At 42.3% G+C, this 24,851-nt stretch overlaps 1 protein-coding gene across 4 annotated transcripts in view; it reads left to right on the top strand.

The window, feature by feature from the left end:
* Window positions 1-24,851, top strand: part of CHD5 (chromodomain helicase DNA binding protein 5) — a 981,350-nt gene that overhangs the window by 461,854 nt on the left and 494,645 nt on the right. For all 4 annotated transcript variants that reach the window (XM_069239999.1, XM_069239998.1, XM_069239997.1 and 1 more), the window contains exons 14-18: window positions 6,260-6,451; window positions 8,761-8,961; window positions 13,290-13,427; window positions 16,767-16,888; window positions 17,371-17,544. In XM_069239999.1, the coding sequence (XP_069096100.1) occupies window positions 6,260-6,451; window positions 8,761-8,961; window positions 13,290-13,427; window positions 16,767-16,888; window positions 17,371-17,544 (827 nt within the window). The remainder of the gene's footprint in view (window positions 1-6,259; window positions 6,452-8,760; window positions 8,962-13,289; window positions 13,428-16,766; window positions 16,889-17,370; window positions 17,545-24,851) is intronic.

The following is a 24,851-nucleotide window of genomic DNA, read 5'->3' as shown; positions in this document are numbered from 1 at the left end:
CCTCGGGCACACCACAGACTACACTTTGCAGGCCCTGGGAAAATGTTTGCGAGCACCTATGGTCTAGCCAGGCAACCCATTTTCTCTGTTGCTTAAAAATGGATTGGTGACACAATATCATGGTGAACAATATCATTGACAAATATATTGTGTCAAAACTATTGTTTACCATAATATTGTGCTCCTATACTTATAATGGTAAGTACAATAGTTTCGGAAAATGAACACTGAAACTAATATCATCCAAAAATTGACAAAAATATTGATTTTGTAATATAAAGTTTAAAGTAGTAAATGTTAAATAATAAGTAGATACATTTGATATAATGTAAATTAAATATATTCTAGTAATATTTAATACTATATATATATATATATATATATATAAATAAATACTTATTAAAACACACAAACACATATGTGTTTGTAATTATATAAATATATATACATATGTAGTGCAACAATAAAAATATGTTTTGAAATGTATTAATATGGATATATTAATATTCATATATTCATGTACATTATGAATATATTCATAATAATACATTTAACTATTACTACAATTATAATAATGCTACACTGTTTATATACCTTCACATTTTACACACACAAACCATAGAAATTCAACAGCTATAGTTATACTTATCTGAAGAAACCGTAACTCGTGCCCTATGGTAACTATAACTAGCACCCCTGACATGCACAGTTTTCTCATCAATAATTTTATAGCAAATGTTGCACTGATATTATCAATGATGTCATAGACAATATCATGAGTGATGTAATATGTGGGGGAATTAGCAGTGCATAGCGAGGGCGCGAGTTATAGTTCCCTTAGGGCATGAGTTAGACTTTCTTCAGATAAGTATCACTATAACTGCTGAAGTTCTATGGTTTTGTGTATGTAAATTGTGAACCTAACTATAATGTCCCTGTAAACTCTGTTTTTTCAGTGAATTTCTAAGGTTTTTTCAATTCTATTTTCTGAATATAACATCCCTGTAATCTTAGTTTTTTTCAGTGAATTCCTATGGTATTTTTTAATGTAAAGTAATATTTAATAACCATAAGTTAATCTAACCATGCATGGCCACGGGGAGGGGGGCTTTTGCCGCAGGTTAGGCCCTTTGGCCAACCCCAGCATGCAGTGAACCCCACAACACATATGGCCTTCAGCTATGTGCAGCAGGGAGTTGACCACAGGGCCTGGCATGCAGTCAGGACCTGTAGCCAACCCCCTAAAGGCAGCCAACCCAGGAAGAGGCACACAGCCTCCATTCCTTCAGCTCTAGGGACCCCATCACCTGGGGCCAGCCATATTTTTGAGGGGAGGGGGCTACTTAGCCTCCCTCCTCAGGTCATATTTGGCCCCAGGGATCCAAATCACTTATGTTATGGGGAGAGGGGCATGGAGCTCCCCTCCCTGGGCCAATTTTGGCCCCAAGGACTCCATTCCCTGGGGCCTATGTGATTATTAATTGGGGAGGGGTGCCGCAAGGCCCCCCTCACCAGGTCGATTTTGGCCCAGGGTAACCCATCCCCCAGGGCCTGGTCAGAAATGGTGGGTGTCCTGGAGCCCACCCAGAGCACACACTGCACGTTTGTTGGGGGCTGTGGGGGAAGCCCTAATGCCCCTGCCGCTCCAGCCAGCTCCCATCCTCCAGAGGGAGCCGCCTTGCTCCCCTCTGCAGGAAGTAACTAAGAATGCCGCTTCTGTGGTTGGGAGCAAACTTTTAATCTCTTCACAGCGGCCAGGAAAACAGATGAAAAGTCCGCTTTTCAAACTCCTGCCAAGCAAGAGCAAACACAGGTGCAGGGAAACCGCTATGTCCCAGGGGTGGGCACCCCAGGACATAGCTGGCATCAGCCCTGGGGGATGGGTTCCCCAAGGACATTGATGGCTCCAGAAGGTGGGCCGTGCTGCCCCCTTTCCCTTTTCGGTGATCGGCTGGACGATGGGGGTTGGGGTCCCGGTGGTGGGAAATTGACCTGGGAAGAGGGTCGCACTGCCCCCCAACCCCTCATTTTGATATGTGGCAGAGCTCAGGGGATGGGTTCCCCAGGGCCTTAATCAGCCTTTGGGAGCCAGGCCACGAATGCCCTCCTCTCTATAATTTATAAATAAAATTCACCCCGGGACCTGGCCCACCGGAGGGCAAAAAAAAGCAAGTGCAGGAAACCAGGCTTGTTTTTAAAACAATGTTCCAGCAGATCCACTGCGAATTCACAGGAAATTAAAAAAAAAACATTTTGGCCCATCAGTGGGGTTGCTGTGGGCCCCACCACCATGCCTAGGGTTGTCACAGTATTCCTACCATGCTCGCTTCTCTTTTTTTCCCTTTTTTCCTGGGACGTGGCTCAGTCTGGGTCCCAAGATGGCTGGCACCACTTCCTGCTTCAAGTGATGGCAGCCAGTCAGATCTCATTTTGAGATCTCTGGGATCCACGGACCCTGCACGTCTGAGATATACATAAATCTATTTTCTTTAATAACTCATAATTTACTGAATGGAATTGCACTAAATAACACAAAAAATCTATCTGGACTAGGATCTAGCTTTCTGCCAAATGTGGTGTAATTCTGTTCAGTGGTTTGGGCTATAGTTGTGTCTAAAATCCCTATAGAAAATTGCATGGGGAAATGGGTTTTGCGGGACCCCCCATTTTTCTCTGCCTACGCTTGACAAATAACCCCTACACTTTTAAGACAGCAGCTAAAGTGAGTGGCAAACTAGTTTGGAAAATTTTGTGAAGATTTCTCAAACAGCGCCAAAGTTATTAGCAAAACAAAAAAACACTTTCCTACCTTTAACTACCTACCTCATATGAAACATGCATACACAATAAAACAAAAAGGTTTGACTTTGGAGGGGTAACATTTACCATTTCCACTCCAATGTGCGCAACAGTAGGGATTGTGTTGGACATCAGAAGGGTTAAAATTACTATTCTCACTCCAAACAGGCCATTAGTAGGGAAAGGATTGCATTTCAGAGGGCTAAAGTTTACTATTCCCATTCCACTTAGCGAACAAGTAGGAAAAGTGTTGGACTTTGGAGGGGTAAAATATACTATTCCCACTCCAGTCTGTGCAACTTTAGGGAAAGCATTGGCTTTTGGATGAGTGAAATTTACTTTTCTCACTCCAAATAGGATAAAAGTAGGGAAAGCATTAGATTTCAGAGGGGTAAAGCTTACTATTCCCACTCTAAACAGCACAATAGTAGGGAAAGTGTTGGACTTTGCAGAGGTAAAATTTACCATCCCCATTCTAGTCTGTGCAACAATAGAGAAAGCGTTGGATTTTGGAGGAGTGGAATTTACTATTCCCACTCTAGTTAAAACAACAGTATGGACAGTGTTAGACTTTGGAGGGGTAAATGTTACTATTTCCACTCCAGTCTCTGCAACGGTAGCGAAAGTACTGGATTTTGGAGGAGTGAAATTGACTATTCCCACTCCAGTCTGTGCAACAATAGCAAAAGCATTGGATTTTGGTGGGGTGAAATTTACTATTCCCTCTCCAGTCAGCACAACAACAGGAAAAGTGTTGAACTTTAGAGGCATAAAGGCCCATATTTATACTTTTTTAGCGCCGCATTTGTGCTGCTTTTTGATGCAAAAACGGCGCAAACTTACAAAATACAATTGTATTTTTTAAGTTTGCGCAGTTTTTGCGTCAAAAAGCAGCGCAAATGTGGCGCTAAAAAAGTATAAATATGGGCCAAAATGTACTATTCCCACTCCAAACAGTGCAAGAGTAGGGAAAGTATTGATCTGAGAAAAGGTTATTTCATTATTCTTCCATCAGTTTAAGCAAGAGTAGGGTAACTGCTTCACTTCAAGCGCATTGCCTGTATTAGTAACCCCATGTTAATAGAAAAAAATATTCAATTCTTAATTAAAAAACAACTAACGTAATATATCTATGAATTAGAATATATAGATGTATTAATAAAGCTAAAAACAATTATTCAATTTACATAATTACTATTCAATAAAAAAGTATCAATTAATAAATAATTGTTACTGAAATAATAATTAATTATCTTAACCCTATACCCCTACAAACCTTACAACCTGCACTTATATATAATATAACTAAAGAAATAACTATTCCATAACTAACATATTTAGAATAAATTAAATAAATTAAATAATTAATTAACAAATAATTGCTAATTAATTATTACTTAATTGAATTCCCACCCCACAAACCTAGCATCCTGCAATTACAATAAATTGAAAATAAATAAGTACTCCTCAATTTACATATTTAAAATTCAATTAAATAATAATTTACATATAATAAATAATAGTTAATCAGTTATTACTGAGCTAGCTTCCCACCCTAAACTCCTACAAACCTAGCATCCCACAATTCAAATATAAGTAAAATAGATCAGTATTCCATAGTTTACATAATAAAAATCAAATAAATAATGAACAATTAATTATTAATTATTACTTAACTTCCCATCCTATATCCGTAGAAAACCTAACAACCTGCAACAACATATAATGAAAATAAATCAGAGGTATATAAATTACATAACAAATATCAATCAGACAATTAAAAAAAAAATGTAAATCAGCCAGCACATGAGGATCCTGTTTTAAAATACAATGAAACTGCTGTGGACTACACTAGACAATTTATATGTAATATAAACAAACGGTAAGAAATATGTTCAGGGACTAGTTTTTACAGGAACTTGTAGGAACAAAGTTAAGAAAAACTTTTATTTACATATTTAGCCCCTGATATTGAGTTTGGCGTGCGAAAAGGTCCATTCAAAATTACGGTCTCCAAAAATGTTGTTTGTTATATTTCAGAAACCTCTCTTTATCAGTTCCATCCTGTGCTGTTGACTGCAGTGAACCCAACTCACTCAGTTTCGCTGAGCACCTGGATTTGCAGGACTTCATTAAAGAAAATGACATTTTAGTCAGGTCTATAAGGCATCACTCAATAACCTTTACTAGCGTCCAGGTACCTCCTGTTGGCTAATCTCTGTCAACCCGACTCCCAATCACCATGGCAACCTGGACTAACTTAAAACTCAGTGGAACTTTTACAATACTATTTTCCTACGATTCTCCTGTTTATATTTTCGAACTGTTAATGCGTAGTAAATGATTTTTATTCCACTTAGTCAACTTACATCTTCTTTTTTTTATTCCATCCCTATTTCACCTATTTTGAATATCAAAGTGTTTTGTGGCATTAGTTATCAAGTATTAATCCATCTTTTACAAGACCTTCTTGCATCCCATTGCTTTTCTGGGGAGGATGTACCTTGAAACTAAAGGAAACTGAGGGATTTCAAAGTGCCTTTGCCCCACTTCTGCCAGTGAATAGATTGATGATCTATGTTATAGAAGCCTGGCAGGAACATATGATGAAGCTCTTGGTTTAGTTTTTACATTTCCTTTGCTAAAGGCATAGTAACTACCTGGAATGCACTATAAAACTTGAAATGCAAAATTTGCCAATCCATCATGTTCATTTCACTTACAGCCTCTCTTATTTCAGAAGGATTGTCTTCGATCTCCTACACTGAAATGTTTTACACTTCCCAGATAGTTTTCACAAGATGTAACCTAAAACTCTTTCTTGTGCTTGTGATTTTGTATTTAAATTACTTCAAAATAATCAACACCTTTATTTAAGTAAATATATGTGCATGCTTAGCCTTATATACACGGTCAAAAATAATAAAGAACATGTTTCAAGATGGACTTTGGAAAATGAAAGTTATTGGGTGGGGTGACCAAATATACAGTTGTCTGGTCTTTTTAGTCCAATCATTAGTCTACTCATAAATCTTGCATGGTGATGTCAAGAGTCCTTAATGCTTACTAGAAACTTGCAACCAGAAAACAAAGCCTTGACCCTTCCCAGGTGTGCAAAGTAAGCATTTCATAACAGCCATGCTAAATAATATCCTATGTAATATGTAGGTACATGGGCATACCAAAAAGTAAGTTCTTTGGGTGACAGCCTTTATGAGATATTGGCTGAAAGCTTCCGCTCATTAAGTAGACAACAGTTAGTCATTATTTTCAACTATACAGTCTACAGAACTATGAGTGTTATCCAGGTTCCAGGTGCCCTGTCAATTGAGTAACTTTTAACAGATCACAGTCCAAATTCACTGCTTCAGCCTCTTTGTAGTCATGTTTTTAAGAAATTGTTAACCAATAACTTGGTGGTGTAAATTATCATTTTAATGTACTGTGCTTCTTTCTGCAGCCTACAGTTAAGTTCGATAAACAGCCGTGGTATATTGATGCAACCGGAGGCACACTACATCCCTACCAGCTGGAAGGATTGAACTGGCTACGGTTCTCCTGGGCCCAAGGAACTGATACCATTCTTGCCGACGAGATGGGGCTTGGAAAGACTGTCCAAACCATTGTGTTTCTCTACTCACTGTACAAAGAGGTTAGTCTTTATCAGTCCAAAAATAGAGTGCCTAAACTAATTGGTCTTCTGTGGTTCCTTACAAACAAATTAAATTCAGCAATTACTGTTCGGCCCTAAATGTAGACCGTGTGACACTAGAAACATGCATCCTTCAATAGAAATTTCTGAAAACGTGTAGGTAACTTCTCATGGTCATAAAAATCTCCTTTATATTAAGAGATATTGGATGTGACCCATGGTCAAGTCATGCAGTATTGCAGTATTGGATTGGAGTGTTCCCTATATCATGATCTAATCTACTTGAAACAATGTGCAGTGCACAGGACTGAGAGCATGCTGGGGTGAAGACTTGTGTGCAAGGGGGCAAGCAGTTAATGTTCATCAAAGGAGGCAGGGCACATCAGGAAAGTAGATGCTGCCATGGAAAGGGGAGTTCAGAGTGGAGTCAGAATCTTTCTGAGTGGTCTTGCTGCTCAGAACGTGGAATAACTGCCAAGTAGGGCAGGACATGTTGTGATAACAGATGGATATTTCCATGGACCTGAAGGACCACAGAAGCATATGTGGACCCTTTTTCTTTTCAAACTCTAAACCTCCACTCTAAAAAGTTCACAAAGTTTATAAAATTGTTCACAAAGGGGTGTTTTCAGCTTTGCACAGCTGTAGATGTCTGCATTATCTAGACATACGTCATCTCTTTAAATGTGTGAATACAGGAATAAACAACTGCGAGGTCCCTGGCATGCCTCTGCTAAGTGTCAATTAAAGCATTGAACCCCATGTGCAGCAGTTCAAATTACTTTTGATTAATTTGATCTAAACATTGCAATTGGTTAAAATCTGCAAGTTATGCTGCAGATTGTGGATTAGGTGTTGTAAATTCATCTGTATGCCGAAAAAGCTGCAACCGTGGAATGAAGCAAATTTTCAGATTCTGCTGTGAACAACCTAACCTCTAGACTGCACCTGTTGCTGTTGTTATCATAACAGCATTACCATGCTCACCTGAACGACTTGGGCATGGCACTGCAGAGATTAAGAGCTCTCATGATGTAAATATTGAGCCAAGTTCCGATTGGCCTGCTATCCGAATAAGGTATAGAGTATCAAAAGGAATGTTCTGGAGATAGCTGGGAGCAGGTTAACCACAATTTATGATAAGGCTGATTTTTTGCAGGAAGTTTACAAATTCCTTAAAAATGTTATGCTATCTAACTCAGCATTTGTAGACTACATTTCTGACATTGTTATGTGCTCATACCTTTGTGCTTTACCATCCTCTTCACATCTAGCCTTTTCACTGAGCTCTTGCATTATATGCAGAAATATACACTAACCTCCTCAGGTGTTGCTTGGCGTTAATTCCATTTCTCATATTCATCAGGCATTGGTTGATTGTAGCTCTCGTTCATGACGTTTGGAGTTTTACCTTTGCATCAAAGCATTAACACTTTAGCCACATTGGTTCAAGCTTACCTTCCCCATGTGCAAGGTTGATAGGTTAGAGATTGCTGTGTTGAGTAACAGGAACATCAGGTATTTATTGTTCTGCAAAAAATAATAATTACTAAAACGATGGAATGTTCAGAGCTCCAGTGAAGACACTGGAGTTGCTGAGGGGCAATAATGGTTGGCACAGGCGCTGTTCCAACATTTAAATGTTATCTTTCTTTTTTCACTTTTTCATTTAGAACGTTCTTCCCCCAGTGAGTGGAATGTTCTCATAGGTTTATAACCCTTCTGCCTGGGGCACTAAAAGTTGTAAAAGCTTTCACCCTAATTATAGGCCATCGCCTGTGGCTCAGGCCTAACACTCAGGTTCAGGGCTTTTAAAAACTGCGATTGTCCAAGGCAGTTGGATTTGATGCTAAGGTAGAGGGGTGTGCTCAGGTGTATATCTTTGATTTGGGGTTTTTTAAAATCATTTTCTCCCTCAGCAGCAGGATATCATGATTAGACACATAGGTGTTTATAGAAAATGTGTGGTGTTCTTTAGTAATCCAATTTCAATGAAGGCGAAGTTATCACATCTAAAGGTTAAGATTCACCATTATTAAGTCAAATGCCTAATGTTATGTTGATTTGGGAGGCCTGGGATCTTTTGATCCCCAAAAAAGTGTTCTCTCTAACATGATCTGAGGACGACCCTAAGATTTGCTGAGGAGAACACTTCTTTATAAAATGAAACTGCAGAACCTCAAATTATGTGTTCCTCTTCCTACTAAATTTACATCCACCTTACACTGGCAAATGATGTGACAACAAGTTGGAAGCAGAGAGGTTATAGCCCGGAAATAAGACTTTTCAATTCTAATTGTCCTAAATAGGGTCACTCGAAGGGTCCATATTTGGTCAGCGCTCCTCTCTCTACTATCATAAACTGGGAACGTGAATTTGAGATGTGGGCCCCGGAGTTCTACGTTGTCACCTACACTGGTGATAAGGAGAGTCGCACTGTGATCCGCGAAAATGAGTTTTCATTTGAGGATAACGCCATCAAGAGTGGAAAGAAGGTCTTCCGGATGAAAGTAAGGATATCCTACTGAGTCTGAGTGTGTGCTGTGTGAAGAAGTGCTTGTAACTAGTGTGTACAAGAGTGAGCTTCTGCTGATGCTGCGAAAGTCTATTAAATACTCAAGTAGGGCCGCAAATATAAATTCCATTGATGATTAAAAGCATGATAACAACTCAAACACACAAACATCAGAACAGTGGTTTGTGTAGGATAAAGAGTAATTGTGTCATTAAATAAATTGATCGAGCATTGCCAAATGGAGCGATTGAAATAAAATAACATCAATGACTATTTCAGCTCCTAGTATTTATTCTTGACGAATAGATTTACGTTAAGCTATACACTCAGAGCTGTTGAATAGATGCATGACTCTCTTTTCTACCTGTTTTCCTATTTGGTTCATTTCCATTTATCAAAGATGTCCCACTCCTTAGACTTGTAGTTTATTCTCTCACTCTCATTCCCTTTCTTTCTCTCCTCTCTCTTTTTTGTTCCCTCGCTATCTCAAAGCGCTTTAGTCCAGTTCAGTTTAATAATCCCTTAATGGCATGTGTTTTTCGTTGCTAAACTTTTACAGCTATTGCATCAACTTGGTAAAAAATTGGCAAGTATGTTACTAACTTTTCTGCCAATTTTGAGGTTGCTCCCTGCACTGGGCGATTCCTCTTTGGCTGCAGGTCTCAGCGCATCCTATGTTTGTTATAGGACTGCAGCGATTCCTTATATTTGGGGCAATTTTTGTGGAAGTGTATTTTGTTTATATGAGGCCCCTATCACGCAGTTGGCAAATTCGACCTTCCTTTGCTTACCAAGTCTGTCTCTGTTTCACTGATTTACTGTCCTGTCTCTATTTGCCAGTGGTTCAGGGTTATGCAGGCTAGACCCTCTCACAGATGAATCATCATTATCGATCCAGCAGCGGTAATACAATAAATTGCATTGGATGCAACAACACCACGCTCTCATACAACCAGCACAACACCACATGTTTTAGCGCTGCTCTGCAACCACAACTAAACCCAAACAGAATCCCTCAACACCTACAGCATATTTTGAAGACATATTACACAGACCAGAATTTATGCATAAAAACCCAGTGTCTCACAAGAACAATATACTCTCATTGAGCCTTACTGATGGTACTTTTCAGCAGCCCCAAATGCAGCACAAATGAACACAGTAGACAAACCGGCACCACACTTTCGGGCAATAAATGGCCACACAAACATTTATGCATAAATCTAGAAAAGAAGAGAACTCATCTTCCATAACATTATCAGAAAAAAAGGGGCCAGTTGAGGACCTATGCCCAAAACATAAAGCACCAACCGCAGCAGAACAGAATAAATAGCATAATTTCACTTTCCACCAGAAAACAGAATGCAGTACTGAGATATCTCAGTGTCAGTCAACCATCACTACGTGCATACACATGGGAACAACAGTGCCAAGGGCAAGCCAGATGGAAATGTATTAAACACAGTCCAGATCTAGAACCCATACTTAAAGAAGAAATATAATCCAGATTGTCACACAACCTCGTCTTCTAGCACTTGGATGTATGCTCTCTCTCTCTCTTAGCAAAGGAGAGCGCTGAAGGATGTAGACTACCACTCAATCAATCCCACCAGTGCAATATATATTACACCATCACTGTACCAGATTTACTTCATACATAGTCTGATTTAAAGGACAGTGGACAATTGTGGACCTAGAAAAATACAAATGCAAGCTGTTACGACTTCCAGCACTTTTCCTACAACAGCAAGACATAAACCCAAGCACCAGAGGCACAGACTCTGCGAACACAACTCACACCAATCTAGTCAACACATAGGCCCTCATTCTAAGTCTGGCGGGCGGCGGAGGCCGCCCACCAGACTTCCTCCCTCCAGAATACCGCACCGCGGTCGGAAGACCGCTGCGGCTATTCTTAGTTTTACACTGGGCTGGCGGCCGATCGCCAAAAGGCCGCCCGCCAGCCCAGTGTAAAACCCCCTTCCCACGAGGACGCCGGCTCAGAATTGAGCCGGCGGAGTGGGAAAGTGCGACGGGTGCAGTGGCACCCGTCGCGAATTTCACTGTCTGCAATGCAGACAGTGAAATTCTTTGTGGGGCACTCTTACGGGGGCCCCTGCAGTGCCCATGCCATTGGCATGGGCACTGCAGGGGCCCCCAGGGGCCCCACGACAACCCATACCGCCATCCTGTTCCTGGCGGGAGAACCGCCGGGAACAGGATGGCGGCATGGGTTGTCAGAATCCCCATGGCGGCGCAGCGAGCTGCGCCGCCATGGAGGATTCTAATGGGCAGCGGAAAACCGGCGGGAGACCGCCAGTTTTCCACTTCTGACCGCGGCAAAACCGCCGCGGTCAGAATGCCCTGCGGGGCACCGCCAGCCTGTTGGCGGTGCTCCCGCCGACCCTGGCCCCGGCGGTAAGGAACCGCCGGGGTCAGAATCAGCCCCATAGTGAAGTATATTCACGGAGTTCCCAAAAAGAAGCAATCAAAACACAAAATGGACCTCTACAGGTTCCAGGTCTACATTATTCTTCACAACCACCTCACCAAAGTAACACAAGACAAAATATACACAAATAAGCTCTGCAAACTCGAGCTTGTTCAAAACCAATAGTAGTGTAAAATCCATATTCCTGACAGCACACAGCACAATGGGGTCACATCGACAGAAGTTGTGCTCTGCTCAGATGCTAGTATCTGTTGACTACAAAGGCAAAGGCAGCAGTCCTGTCTTACATCTTGATTGTGTTTGAAGTAGTTTGGCTTTTTTATTTATATCCACAGCTTTAGTCTGTCTAAGTGTGCATTGATTTGACTTCCTTGCATATTTTTACTCCAAGCTACTTTTAAGTAGGTTTAGCAAAAGTCTTGCTTTTATAGTGATTTAAAGACCTTTTGGAAGTCTAGAAAGTGTTCACATATGTATCTCTTCCACCTTGCTTCTCTCTCTCTACCTCTCGTTTTCTTGCTTTCTCTCTCTCTGTCCTACACTCTTGCCCTCTTACCACCTCCTACTCTCTCTTGTATTCTCTCCTCCATATGAACACACCTGATCCTACCCTTCTCGTTCTCTCTGTTTTAGACCTACCTGTCTCTATCCTCTACACAAACCTCTCTTTTTCAATCTCTAAGGTTCCTTCTGCTCTAATTCTCTTTCTTTAACTCTGACCCTCTCAGAATTTCTTCTCCATGCCTATCTCTCAATTTATCTGAGTTTCTTACACCTACAATTGCCTTTCAGATCTAGGGCCAGACTCATGGTGGCAGTTGAACCATCGCGGCTGTGGCAGTCCGACCGCCACATTACAAGTTTGGCAGGTGGGCCTGCCTAAAGACCATCGTCCTCACTAGGATCAATGATCCTGATGGGGTCACGGCGGTCTTGGTTGTAGTCAGCCATGGCGGCTCTGAACTCAGTGGCGCCTGGCTGATTACAACCTTGCTTTCTGCCAGCCTTTTCATAGCGGTTTCCCCACCATGAAAAGTCTGCCGGAGAACATGTGCCGGGGCCACAGGTGCACATTCCGAGGGTGCTGGTCAGCCCCCTCTGTGCTACAACATAGCAATCAGCTCCTTTAAGGGAGCTGAGGTCTATCTTGTAGCACCGTTCCCACCAGTCTGACTGGCAGGAACTCTCTATTACAATGTTTCAGACAGTCAGCCCAGTCAGACCAAGGGGAACATTGTAAAAGGGCAGGGGGGGACACGCCACCGCCATTGAAGTGGCGCACTCCCCCTGAGTGTGGTGGTGCCATGTAGAGACCGCCAAACTCATAATGAGGCCACCAGTTTTCTATACATTGACGAATGTTGAGCTCACTATGTTTTATCAGTGTGTCTTTCTAACTTATGCCTTTTTACTAATTAGCTTTGAGAATTTATTGCTATTTATCAATGTGTCTGTCATCCCTTCCTCTGTCTCTTTCTCTCACTCTCTATTTTGTAGATCGCTACCTCTCTTTGTCTTGCGCCTCTTTCTGAGTGTAGCTTTCAGATATCTGTCATCCTTAAGATCTGTGCACTTCTTTCTGAAAACCTTCCACTCCAGCATCAACTTCTTTCTGGCTTCCATCATTTCTGCCTATCAGTCTGACCTAGCTGTACTTAAAAAAAATATATCTCTATTTATATTTTCCAACATTTCAGCAGGTTGTTAATTTTGACAGTTTTTACAAATTAGTTAGAATTTTGTGTTTGGCATGATGAGCTGCACCTAGTGATTATCTTTTTGTGACACATTCAAATAATTTGTAGTGGAATACAGACTCCTACTGTCCCTCTAATCACTCATGTTGTGTTTGTCTTTGCAATTATTATTAGAAAGAAGCCCAGATAAAATTCCATGTTCTTCTAACATCCTATGAATTAATCACCATCGACCATGCCATATTGGGATCTATTGAATGGGCTTGCCTGGTTGTGGATGAGGCTCACAGACTGAAAAACAACCAATCGAAAGTAGGTAACTTTAATGGCCACTTTATTATTTTGATGGTGTTTTAAAACAGTGGTGTCCAATGTTAGTTAAGTAGGGTTAGGTTCATGCCACACTTTTAGGATACCCATTAGAGATATATTTTCATAGAATGACTACAAATGGCATTGATTTACAATGTGTTTATCTGAAAAAAACACCACTAGCGTAGATTTGGCCATTGCAGATCAACAATAGACACACATTTTCCGGAATGACATTCACAATAGTTACTATTTGTACAATAGCTAAGGTGCATGGTATGTTCCAGATGACGGGGTTTGCTAACTGACCAATGTGTAATTAATAAGAATATTTACCTTGTGGTCTAGTTTCATGAACAATGCAAGATTGATGCTACATGCAATGTATGTTTTTCTGAAAAAATTGTTACAGAAGCATGGTACGTGTGTCAGCTTCAGTTCCAGTACTGCCAATATCAAACACAATCGTACAAGTGTCAACTGAGTTAATCCAGTTGACAAGGGCAGGCATATCCAGAGGGGGTGCCAGAAGGGCTATTTATCCCCTGGCCTTAAATTAATTGAAGGGCCCACAATTTTGTGCAAACTTTTAACTATTGATTTGAAAGCAAAGCTTCCCTATTTACTAATGACAGGGCAACTAACATGGTTAATGTCACTAGACAGTGAGAGATGCCTGATCTGCCATATTTTATTTTATTTTATGGAGCACATTTTGTTTAAACTACTAAGGTCCCATCTTGAGTTTTTTTTACATGACCAACCCAAACCTCTGATATAATTGGGCATCTTACTGAACTTGTAAGTAGGGGTGGGTGATAAATTCGGCTCCACCATCGGAGTTGGTGAAATTCCAGTCACTACACATTATGCTGGTAACATGGAGTTCCAGCTAATTCTGCCAACTACCAACGTGGCCGAGCTTTTTCTCATGCGCCGCTCACCAATCGTAAGTTGGCAAGGATGAGCAAGATTTGGCGCCAGCTAACGTGCTTTTTAGTCACTAGGAGAGCAGCCAATGAGATTTCTCCAACGCAGACAGGCGTGACCATTTGATGTGGAAATCTGCTGCTCAAGTAGAAAATCTACTCGAATGGCAGCAAAATCAACTCGAGAAGCAACGTCCTGTGGCACGCCATGTGGTACCATTCATGCTTATTTTGCAGCACATAACAAACTCCTGGTGCTATAAAATCCGTGCAAGGAGCATAATGTGCCTAATTCCGCCCATTCGCAGAGCTCCGCAGATTCTCGTGAAGTTTTCATGTAGCTGCGGAATTCCACGGAGTGAAACTCCATGAGTTCCACCCACCCCTACTTGTAGGAAGGTGAAAGGGATATTTGTCTCCTGTTTGGAAAAAAAACATCTTCTAAACTCTGAACCAGGCCCTACGTAATGTACCAGTTGTGTGCTGAATTGTAAGGAGTTGCTTATGTAAGTGTACATTATTTATTGTGCTGGTAGGGAAAACATGGGGATTATTACCACTTTGTAATTTTGGATAAATGTAATTTATGATAGATATTGTAGGTCTATATGATCTTAGAAGAGCCTACATTGCAAATGTGAAGAGTGAGCTCAAAGTAAAAGTCTACAAGCCAGTAATTATGTCAATGCAGTTACAAATACAATGGAAGAGAGGCAAGAGAGACAGAGGAAACACATTCCAATCTGTCGCTATTGCATTTTATAGTGTGATGGCACAACTTGCTTAAAGCTGCTTTAAAGAGAAAAGGAAAAAAGCAGGTAAATAACGTAACTTCAGGATGGTTTAGCTAGAGGATCTAAAGAACAGGTTACAGGGCATGGTAATATTACACACTGATACCCATTGACATCATTAAGGCCCTCATTATGAGCTTGTCGGAATTGGGTGGGGTAGTTAACAAATTTGGGAGAGATACTTACCACATGTGTTAAACAGGGGGGGCTGCTCATGCAGCGCACGAATGGGGGTGAGGAGTGGGGGGTGGGTGCAGGGGTGAATAATACATTTAAAAAAAAACATACTTACATTCTGCTGCCGTCCCTGCGTGTCCTTTTACTCCCGCCACCTTGCACCCTTCTCAACTTGCTCCCCTCCCCACCCAATCCAGATGCTTGTCTCATGCTGTTACGCAGGCGAGAGAAGCGCCGGGATAGGCCTGATCGGCAGAAACGCCGCTCAGTTAGGGAGTGGGACCCTACCCTTGGTCTCCCTTAGCTGTGCAACACAGCTCAGGTGGAGAGTTCTAAGTGAATGTCGGTTTGGTCAGCCTAAGACGTCCAGCCAAACCGACATGTGCACTTAAAGAACACCTAGCGCTCCTCCTTCCCCTGTTGATGCAGAGGATCTTCCCCACACCCAGACCTAGACTTGTGGACTTGCAGGGTCTGGCTAAGCAGAAAAATAAAATTATAATAAAATATGTTTATTATCATTTTATTTTTCTGCTTTTTTCTGCCTTTCATTAGTGGGGCTACACTCCTTCACCATGGTGAAGGGACTCCCCCTGGTGGTAAATAGCTCCTATTCTAAGCTTTTAACAGGAGAATTTGCCATAACATTGAGAATCAGTTTTTATATTCAAGGTCATTCTTAAAGCAGGATATATTTTAGTATTAGTGCATCACTGTTTTCCTTTCGTGAGCCATGGTCGATTTCTTTGTATACAGAATAAACCAGTCTCTCAATGTCCTGGTGTGACTCCAAACATGTTTACAATAAAATGCCCTGAAATTATAAACATAATCAGGTTCCCTAAACTGCTACTGGTTTTAAGGCCTGGGGACAGTGTACGCCCCTATTGAATGACTGAGCGCATGTTGTGAAATGCCATCTCTAGTAGATTTCACTACCCTACTCAGGAGTTCCATCCAAAAATTACTCAGGAGGAGCTCTCAGGGGACTCATAACCAAGTCTCCCAAGCAGGAAAGAAAATTGAGTCTGGCAGAAATGATGATGTCAGAGCAAGGCAGCACAAGGTATGGGCCCAAGGCCATTTAATCTCACAGTTTTACAGCACTGGGGAATGAGGCAGCCCAGCCATATTGACTATAAAATAACTTTAAGGAGGTTATGAAGCTCAAACCGTAGGTTAAAGAAACCAGCTCTTCATCCAGAACATCTCTTATCATGATTGCCTGATAATGCCAACTTAGAAATGATTTCGCATATGCTCTTACATGTCTCTGCAATGCAATATAAGAATACTCTTGTAATGCAAATATATCTGAGGATATATAATAACTTGCATGCAGCTAAAGAGGTTTTGTTGAACTATTGCTAACTAATGACTATTATAATGAGTGACTGATAAATCACCAGTACTACTACCACATGACTTTCTTTTCTAAGTTCTTTAGGGTATTAAATAGCTACAAGATTGACTATAAGTTGCTGCTAACTGGAACTCCATTGCAAAACAACTTAGAGGAACTTTTTCATCTTCTCAATTTCCTGACACCTGAGAGGTTTAAGTAAGTTATTGCTTTTTATTTCATTGCATTATTAACTTAAGAAATGCTGTTAGGGTATCATTACCAGTTTGATTAAAAAAGCCTGAAAAAAATCAGGTCCACACAAGTGGATATGTTGGTTTTGAGGTCTCATTTACAGAACACATTAGCTGTTTGTTGGCAAGAACTATTGCTCCTGTACATAACCTATATCCAGAGTGTGCTTAGAAGCAGCCTTTTTGCTCATGATTGGATGTTTTCTTTGCCTAGCTCAGTTGTCTGCTCTTGACTCAATGTTTTTCCTTCCTATTCTAGTGTATGTCCCGCCCAGGAGCATTTTGGTTGATAGTGCTGTGATGGGCTGAAATCTATATGTCCACTTAATACTTAGGCAGACTCTTTTTTGTTTGTGCATGAATGAAATGCAGTAGCTAAAGTGTGGTTGCTTACCTTGTTGGATAGATTATATTATATGACTTATTAAAAAAACCTTAACTTTTCAGCAACCTGGACGGGTTCCTGGAAGAGTTTGCAGACATCTCTAAGGAAGACCAAATTAAAAAACTACATGATCTACTTGGGCCCCACATGCTGCGAAGACTGAAGGCAGATGTCTTCAAAAATATGCCTGCCAAAACAGAACTGATTGTCCGAGTGGAGCTCAGTCAAATGCAAAAGTAAGTTGGGAATACTCACTCTCCCACTGACTTACAAAACAACTCAGTCTAGTGAGAGTATTATTAGTACAAGTAATAATAGTATTATTGTTCTTATCACAATAGCCACCATATTACAAATATCTAAATTTAAAAACATTCTAAATACATTGAAGATTTTCAAATTAATTAAAATTGACACAGCCTTGTAAGATAGTATGCAGATAGTACACATTATTATACATTACAGTTTTAAATCACTATACTTAATAAGCCTTTATAACCCAATGATTTTTATCGACCTGCACTGTATATTTGTCACTGTACCGCCTGAATACACTTCCTCTCTGAGCTCTTATTTACATTGTTGGTAGCGAACATGCTGATCATTACTAATAAACTTTGATGGTGTGTTTAGCTAGCACTAAAGATGTGTCTTACTTAACTTAAATCCAGAGTTAACTTCAGAAAATCTGTCAAACCTTTCTTTCCCAAAGAAAGTGGACACCATTTACATATTTCAGTTTGCCTGTGCTGCCGTGCTACCTAAAGGCCACCAACGTTCCAAGCAGAAGGTTTCCTGCAGCCTAGTGAAGCAGAGTAGATGTGATGTATTCTCAAAACTAACATGGAGAGCATTAACTGAACACATACCTTCTAAGTCTATTGAAACAACTCACATTGAAAGATATTGAAAAATAGCTGTTCACTGACTGAAATTGGGACAACTTTCAAAACAGTCTAGGTCCTGATTATGATTGCCTCCAATAGGGCTAAAGTGTTCAATGGGCATAGAAAATACCAACCCTGCAGGTTTGGTAAATACTGTGTATTCTGAGTTTGTTCCAGAAAATGGGGAAATACATTCAGAATTAATGTTTTTAACATCGTGTGCACATGAACAGAACATTTTTCCCCCAGTAAATGTTGGCTAGCTTAACTTGCTAAAATTCACAACAGAAAAAATGTGGATGTTGTGGTTATTACCATAGCACTTATAATTCCTATAAATGCAGTATAACCTGTTACCACACATATCAGAATTTAACAGGGCATTCATACTTGAAGCCTAAATGGAATTTAAGATTGTATCACCCACTGAGCACTAAAATGCTCATAATGAACATTGTATGGCGAATTTTGTGCAATAATTGCCGGCCACCCAAGACATGATTGAGAAAGGATTGGACTCTGACTGGAGGCCTCCCGAACTCTGAAGCTCCAATTCCCAAAAAAGCTGTTAAAAACCTGGGTGTCCACCTTGACCATACTCTCTTGACGAAAGAGCAGGTATCATCAATTATAGGCAACTGCTTTCACACAATACATCTGCTGAGGAGAGTCTTCACATTCCTCCCACTCTCAGAAAGAAAGCTCCAGTGCAGGGGGCTTGTCATTGGTAGACTGGATTATGGAAATGCGTTGCTGGCTTCTGTGGAGGAGATGCTGCTATCGGAACTGCAAGTGGTACAGAATACTGCTGCCCTTCTCATCAGCAAGGTACCTACCTTAGCTGCGTCCTCTCCCTTCCTATGCTTACTGGTCCAGAAAAGGATCATTTTAAAAATGTGTTCTTACATACAAGTCCTTGATAGGGAAAGGTCACAGTTACCTATGTACTAAGCTTACCTTCTATCGTCCAGTCAGATCACTAAGAGCTAACAAAAAAGTGCTGATGGTGGTCCCACAAGTGAAAAAGACTTAATCAGGAGGCAGGTCCTTTTCTTACCTTGCTCCCTTATACTGTGTTCAGACTACTCTAAATTCTGTAAATTACTTAAGACAGATCTTTTCTATAGTTATCACATGGTCTGGAATTTTTTGCTCTGTGCCGAGATACCCTCTAAGGGATCATTCATGCACACTATAAATTATACTAACATAACATGTACTTTGAGCTACAAAATGGCAGAGCATTATGGGGTAAATAATAATGTCCTCTAGAAGGTTTAGCAGTGTTATTAGAGCATGGCACTGGGTGCATAAGGGATGCAGAAAGTTCCTTTTGAGGATGTAGTTTAAATGTTTTTAAACAAACTTTGTGTTTTTGCCTTATCTGCTTGCTAAGCATTATCAGTTGACAGGCACTGTGGTGTGACATCATGAGGACCTCTACAAGAACCGATCATCAGATGGTAAATCATTATTATGTCACCTGCTTCATTGGTGTAGAAAGCATGGTTTTTGTGCCAGTTAGAATCCTCCTTCTAAGCAATTTGGTTAGCTAGCAGAGCATTTAAGACCTAGTGCATGATCTAATGAGCATTTGTCCTCATTCTACAAGAGACCAGGCCTGATGCCCTGCTGTATCAAACTATCAAAAACTCTGCCTTGTTAGTGGCTTAGCAATTTGGAAAGGGAGATCTAAAATCAGAGACTTTAGCTGGGGGGAGGTGGGTGTGGACAAGGTAGAATTCTTCTGCCCTGTCCAACCCAGCCTGCGTCATTCCTGAATGGGTGATATATGCTGCTATACTTAGCCATTTATTAAATAGGACATAGTCCTAAACAAGTTACTAAGAATGAATTTTGTAGACCTGATGATATGATTGATGGGAGGGAGGAAAGGGTGAAACACTTGTGTATGTACTGATAGCATTATTGACTCTGAAGCTGGTCATAGCACTACTTATTGAGCCCATATGTCAATCAGGGGCCAATGACGAGCATATTCCGAAGGTGCTGTAATCAATAGTGTTGTACATCATACCGTCTTGTGAATACTTTAATTATATATATTGTAAGTAAGTTCTCAGAACACTTCAACACATATGAGACAGTGAGGTCATCATTCCGAGTTTGGAGGTCATTACCGAAGACCGCCATGCAAGCAGCCACCGAAAGACCGCCAGTGATGGCAGTGCGAAAACCGCCGCATTATGAGTCACCCACACAACACCGCCCAAAATACATCCAAAAACCAACACTGTCAGCCGAAACGACGGCATGAAGGAGGTGGCTGCACCACCAGCCCGCCACGACGAGAACATCCTGCCCACCAAATAACGATTCACAAATCAGCACTGCGGTACCAACACAATGGCAATCCATTGGCGTGCGAACTGCCGCGGTAAAAAAAAGGCACCATCACCAGAACACTGCACCACATTGGAGAATACCTTTACCCAACACCTGGGACACATACACACACATGTCCACACCACTACAAAACACCCCACCCCACACATACCCCAGAACCCTTTGCAACAAGAAACACTGATAGAGTGAGGCAAGAACACACTGAAAGGAGGCACTGCACCTAGATATCGCAGGCACCATCACACTAAACACTCATCACACAACACACCACTGCACACAAACACCACAGAGCACACACAGATACCACTACACAAACACACATCAACAAACAGCACACCCAGGATCCCAGCACAACATACACCGCCACCCACAACACAACCACCATGGCACCACCAAAAAACCCACGATTCACAGAGGAGGAGCTGAGGGTAATGATTGACAAAATTGTCAGAGTGGAGCAGCGACTGTTTGGAGCACAGGTCCAGCAGACATCCATAGCCCAGAAGAACGACTTATCGCAGAGGATAGTCATCAGGGTGAATGCAGGGGAGAACCATCCAGGCACAAGGGAGGACATTAGAAAGAGGTGGAACGACCTTAGGTGGAAGGTACGGGCCATGGCTTCCATGCACCAAATCACTGTAATGAGGACTGGTGGTGGGCCCCCATCACCTCCCCCAGAATTGTCATAGTGGGAGGAGAAGGTCCTGGCCCTTCTACATCCAGAAGGACTGACGGGAATACCTATTGGACTGGACACTGGTGAGTCAACTGTACTCCCTGGCCAACATGTCCCAAGGCACAGCATGTATCCTCACCACCCTTTCACCCCCTCACACCATGCTAACATTCAAAAGCCCACCATGGACCCAATACTCACCCTTGCATGCCACAGCACCCTACTGACACGATTCCCTCACAAGCCCACCTAGTGCATGGACACCTCATACTGCAGCAAGTACCACAACTACCACATTGTAACACTTCTTACCCATGCATGACTGCTACATCCACATCACATCTCTGCAATTGCATGTTAAACCATGCCACTCCCCATCACCAATAAGTATGAGGAATGCACATCAGTACATGGCAATGACAGTAGCAAGACAAACATTAACTATTCACCAACATAGGTAGGACCATTGCAACATTCCACTGATGGTAAAACAAGCAGTGGACTGGCAACTGTTAATGCCATTACTGCCCTGCAAATCCAGTCAATGATGACATACAATTATGTGTGTCACTGCTACAATACCATCATCTAACACAGTACCTCTCATCACACAGGTCTCCAAAATGCTGACACACAGCAGAGCAGCCCAGTGACAGAAAGCCGAGGCCTGGAAGCAGGTCCAATAGGGGAGGACTCCCCTGGAAGTCTGGATATGGACGACAAACCTGGCCTATCAGGCATGAGTGGTCAGTCCACCACCACCAGCCTCACCCTGCCCACAACTGAAACCACCTCCCCTGTGTCAGCCAATGCACAGCAGAACCCACCTCCCCATACCAGTGTCCCAAGGTCACATCAAACGTCAGTGATCCCCACAGGACAGGGGCAGGAGTCGATGGTGCAAACCGAAGACAATGACGGTCCTGGTGTCAGTGGGGGGGGCACACTGCACTAGGGGCACTGGCAGAGGTGGCAAGGGCCATTGGAGGGCAATCGTGGGCCAAGGGACGAGGCAGGTAGAGGACAAGTCTGGCAAGGAGGCCGTCACCAGAGTCCTGGGAGCCTACCAGCAAACCCACAACAAGATGGGCCTGATAATCACTACCTTGCAAGACACCCAAAGGCTGCAGGGGGACTATCACCTGGAGGCCATGCAGCAGTGGCAGGCACTCAATACCACATGGTCTCCATATTAGGGGAGTTTAAGGAATTGAACAATATCCTGCGGACATCCTCCACCCAACATCAGCTGCCCCATCCAGTAGTCAGACAACAACACTGCCAACAACATCAGCACCTGCTACTGGAATGGAGGCTCATCAGGAAGACCCACAGGCCACCAGCACCCTTACTCCTGCAGCTAAGGGACCCCCCCAGTAAAAGAAGTCACCCATCCAGACATCCTGCAGGACCTGAGGCTAAGACCAATCCCCCTACCAGGAAGTGATCCCTCTTCTGAACTGCCACCATTGTGTGCCACTGTTACACCCTGTTGGCTGTCCGAAACCAAGTTCACATCATACCAGGAAAATGGATACAGGACCTGTGAGACAAACAGCTGTACCACCCAATCTGATCAGCACCCAGACCATCACCCAACTCCTCTGAACTGTTATGTCACACACTTAATAAACACAATTTATCACAAGTCATGGTGCACATCTCTTCAGTGTATGTAGTGGCAATACTGTTTCCAAGCAGCAAATATATACACATGTTGGCACCACAATAATGTTGAAGTGACAGATGTAGTGGGATACTCCAGCAGGTGTATAAGTACATCCAAATTGTAATTATATCCAATGTCAACGATGGCAACAGACAATACAGTAATCAGCTTGCAGACAGAGATGTGACCTGAAGAGGGAAAATGAAATGGAATCAGGCACACTGTTGTAAGGCATGTGAACCTAGTCATACATCCACAGCATTTGAACACATACACAGGATGACTGGCCCAGCAGCTTTGATACCATACATGTTAGGGCCTTCATAGGCACTCACACACGTGTGGGACAGCAAAGATGTAACATAGGTAACATCCTCTATTGTTCACCTACCTGAATAGTCAGGGACAGGTACTTGCCACACAGCAGCTGACATTGCAGCACAACATGCCTACACAGCAGGACAAGACTGATAAGTCCCCCTAACATTTCCCCAAACAGGCAGACTGAGGACCCTAAACCTTTGGTACATCTATAAGGCTGTACCGCAATGGCACCAGTATTCAACACATGTCCTTAGCAGCAGTGCATTTCCACTACCCCTCATGTAGGTCACCTACCTTTCAGGGTCAGAAAGCAAGATGGAATACTGTAGTCCCCACACACACCTTGATGCATGCAAATACTGGCTACAGACTGGCTTCAGCAATACATCTTCCATGTGCAGATGACACACAATTCGCACATACCTGTACATCATTTAAAGTGGTGATGAATCACGTCAGTCCTGTTGTCATGTGCCTCATCCTCGTCTGCCTCCCCCTAAGCATCAGAGTCACCAGCCCCAAACACTGCTCCAGCATCAATGTCCCCCCTCTTCCAACAGAGGGATGTGCCTTCTGAGGGCCAGATTATGGTGCATGCAGCATGCAACAATGATCTTGCAGACTTTCCCTGGTCGGTACTGTAGGGCTTCACCGGACACATGGATGCAACAAAATCTAGCTTTCAAGAGACCAAAAGTCCGCTTAATCACTCACCTCGTCCGGCCATGTGCCTCATTGTACCTTTTCTCCCCTCATGTAGTTGGATGTCTCCCAAGTGTCAGGAGCCAGGGCAGGTTAGTGTATCCGAAGTCACCTGTGTGGAAAAGGGAACATGACTATAGGTAACAATGCTAGGCAGAGTGCTGACTGTTTCGAGGGGTACAAACGTCTGACATGGAGAGCAGTACACAGACCTTTGAGCCAGGCCCTTTCTCCCTGTAGCTGTGCAGGGACTCTGCTGTTCCTCAGGATGTAGGAATCATGTATTGATCCTGGGAATTTTGCGTTTACATTTGTTATGTATTCGCCTGCAAGACACACCACTTGTACATTGAGCGAATATGTACTCTTCCGGTTTCTGTAGACATGTTCATTGGTCAGTGGGCAATTCCGGATGTTGTGGGAACCTAATGGATCTGTGCACCTGGTTGAGTAGGGCATCCAGCACATCCTGCTATACCTTACTAAACTGGGGCTGTGAAAACCTTGCAAAAACCTGAAAAGAGCCACTCGCCAGAAAATGCAAGACTGACAACACCTGGACTGTTGGAGGAATGGCATGGGGATTTCTTAAACCCGGCAGGAGGTCTGGCTTCAACTGAGCAACCAGTTCCCTGATGCACAAACGGTTAAGTCGATAGATCAGGATGATTTGACGCTCTTCCATGGTATGAAGATCTATGAGTGGACGGTGAACTGGTGCATTCCTCATCACTCCATTGTAGCTATATCTGTGCGCGGACACAAACAACAATCTTGGAACCTCTCACAATGTAGGGCACCAAGCATCCCATACAACATTAACGTAGTTTCATTCATGCGAGTTGGCTGTCATGTTGTGGGAAGACACATTACCACACACCCCATTCCTAACCAGATGATGGCACCTAATCCCTG

This window comes from Pleurodeles waltl, chromosome 6 (genome assembly GCF_031143425.1).
Source record: "Pleurodeles waltl isolate 20211129_DDA chromosome 6, aPleWal1.hap1.20221129, whole genome shotgun sequence".
Lineage (NCBI taxonomy): Eukaryota > Metazoa > Chordata > Amphibia > Caudata > Salamandridae > Pleurodeles > Pleurodeles waltl.
Note: the sequence above shows the minus strand (reverse complement) of the source record. Positions and strands in the feature narration are given on the sequence as shown.